At 35.9% G+C, this 2,500-nt stretch overlaps 1 protein-coding gene across 1 annotated transcript in view; it reads right to left on the reverse strand.

Annotated features, from left to right (window-relative positions):
- The window catches only part of LOC137639753 (homeobox protein 5-like), a 3,364-nt gene extending 1,271 nt beyond the window's left edge, over positions 1 to 2,093 (reverse strand). Inside the window, exon 1 of the mRNA XM_068371998.1 lies at positions 2,075 to 2,093. Coding sequence (XP_068228099.1) covers positions 2,075 to 2,093 — 19 coding nt within the window. The remainder of the gene's footprint in view (positions 1 to 2,074) is intronic.
- Positions 2,094 to 2,500: the final 407 nt, after the last annotated feature.

Consider the following 2,500-nt stretch of genomic DNA (forward strand, 5'->3'; position numbering starts at 1 on the left):
GCTGTTGTAGTTATATCCTTTGAACATACAGCTATTGTAGTTATCATAATCTTTGTCCCTATAGCTATTGTAGGTATCATAACTTTTTTTCCCTACAGCTATTGTAGTTAACATAACCTTTGAACATACAGCTATTGTAGTTATCATAATCTTTGTCCCTATAGCTATTGTAGTTATCATAACTTTTTTTCCCTACAGCTATTGTAGTTACCATAACCTTTGAGTATACAGCTATTGTAGTTATCATAACCTTTTTCCCTACAGCTGTTGTAGTTAACATAACCTTTGAGCATACAACTTGAGCGAAACACTTAACAAAATTAATATAGTTGAAAGACATCGCAAAAGCGATGACATTTGCCTTGGGCTAAGGGGAGGTGGAGTAGGGTAGGGTGGGTTTGGCGAACTGAGTGACGTCATTAAAAGCGCTTGCAATTAGGGAAACAATGCGAAAAGCAATCACGTAAATGTTCCTGCGTGGACAGCAGGGTAATTTAAATTGTTGTGGCTCACTTCATATTAGATGCAATAGTCGTTAAGAACGGATGCATGATGTCGGTTTTTGGGATCCAATTCAAACATCCATCTGTGATCTATATATATATATATATATATATATATATATATATAGGAGAGAGAGAGAGAGAGAGAGAGAGAGAGAGAGAGAGAGAGAGAGAGACTTAACGGATGGTCTCACCTTGGAAAACTTCATAGAAGCCCTCACTTTTTTCTGATTGCATAAATTCCGAAGTAGGCTACCCATCACTCATGTCTATAATCTCTCTCTCTCTCTCTCTCTCTCTCTCTCTCTCTCTCTCTCTCTCTCTCTCTCTCTCTCTCTGATAAGAGAGCAATTACATTTGATGTATGTCCAATGCTTTGTCACAAATCAATTACATGGAAACACGAGGTCTTCGTCGAGGTAACCCTCGTCCAACAATCCAATTCAATTGACAGAAAAATACTTGGATTCTTGAAAGAATGTCAATATCGTTCTTCTTCGTACTGTTCTGGCATTATTATTATCAAAACTATTACATTTATTATCTGATCATTGGCTGGAGAGAGAGAGAGAGAGAGAGAGAGAGAGAGAGAGAGAGAGAGAGAGAGAGAGAGACTCTTGCTAAAGAAAGAAAGCAAAACCACAAAAGATAAGTCTCAAACTGAATTGTCAGATGGCATTTTACATACATACATACAGAAAGAGAGAGAGAGAGAGAGAGAGAGAGAGAGAGAGAGAGAGAGAGAGAGAGAGAGAGAGACATTTCCCGCATACAGATATGGAGGTATGGAGAGAAACCCGCCCCTATCTCAAACAAAACCTGCACAATGTAAATATTTAATATAAAAATTCTCTACGCACATTTACAAAAATGTCAATATTATTCAACAACAATTTTCATTTATTTCTTTCAATAAAAAAATAAAAACAAATATTTTCAATTACCATGAAAGCATTGATCTCGACCTTTTTTTCATTCTACCTCAAAATACACTTGTAACCATTACAAAAGTATTTAGATTTTTCTTTGTTTTTCATAATCCCAATGGCCTGGTAATTATAAATCAAAGGCAATATCGCTTTGAATAATAATCTTTTCCCAAAGCATTTATTGATTGATTTGAGGTTTTCTGGCATCCTGACATCTAAGGTAATTGACGCCGACCCAAACCATTTATTATTATTATTATTATTATTATTATTATTATTATTATTATTATTTCAAGCTATGCTACAACCCTAGTTGGAAAAGAAGGATGATGCTATAAGCCCAGGGGCCCCAACAGGGAAAATAACCCAGTGAGGAATGGAAAGAAGGAGAAATAAAATATCTTAAGAACAGTAGCAACATTAAAATGAATATTTCCTATATAAACTATAAAATCTTTAACAAAACAAGAGGAAAAGAAATTAGATAGAATAGTGTGCCCGATTGTACCCTCAAGCACGAGAACTCTAACCCAAGATAGTGGAAGACCATGGTACAGAGGCTATGCCAATGTAATCACAGTATAATCAAGGCTGTGATAATTATCGATTCACAATTAGCAAAATGACTCCATTACCACTTACACAACGGACTAACCAACATGGCGGTCATTGGGAATGTTCGTATCAAATAGCTATGCAAATGAAGAGTCAATTGATACCGAAAACCACAGGAACACTTCGAATAAATTGTTACGGGCTGGAATAACACAGGTCGCCGTGCTTTGATGAAACCCTACATAAATCTCTCTCTCTCTCTCTCTCTCTCTCTCTCTCTCTCTCTCTCTCTCTCTCTCTCTCTCTCTCTCATACTCCCCTGAGTACAGGTAATTTCCGATGAAGTAGGAACCACCTCAACAATAGCCTTGAAGCCATGGTGTTCAAGGGTGTGTAAAACACGTTCTCACGTGGCTTTCTCTTCCATATATATATTCCTTATCTCCCTCTCTTATATAAATATAAATAAATATATATATATATATATATATATATATGTATATATATATGTAT

This window comes from Palaemon carinicauda, chromosome 4 (assembly GCF_036898095.1).
Source record: "Palaemon carinicauda isolate YSFRI2023 chromosome 4, ASM3689809v2, whole genome shotgun sequence".
In the NCBI taxonomy this organism is placed as follows: Eukaryota; Metazoa; Arthropoda; class Malacostraca; order Decapoda; family Palaemonidae; genus Palaemon; species Palaemon carinicauda.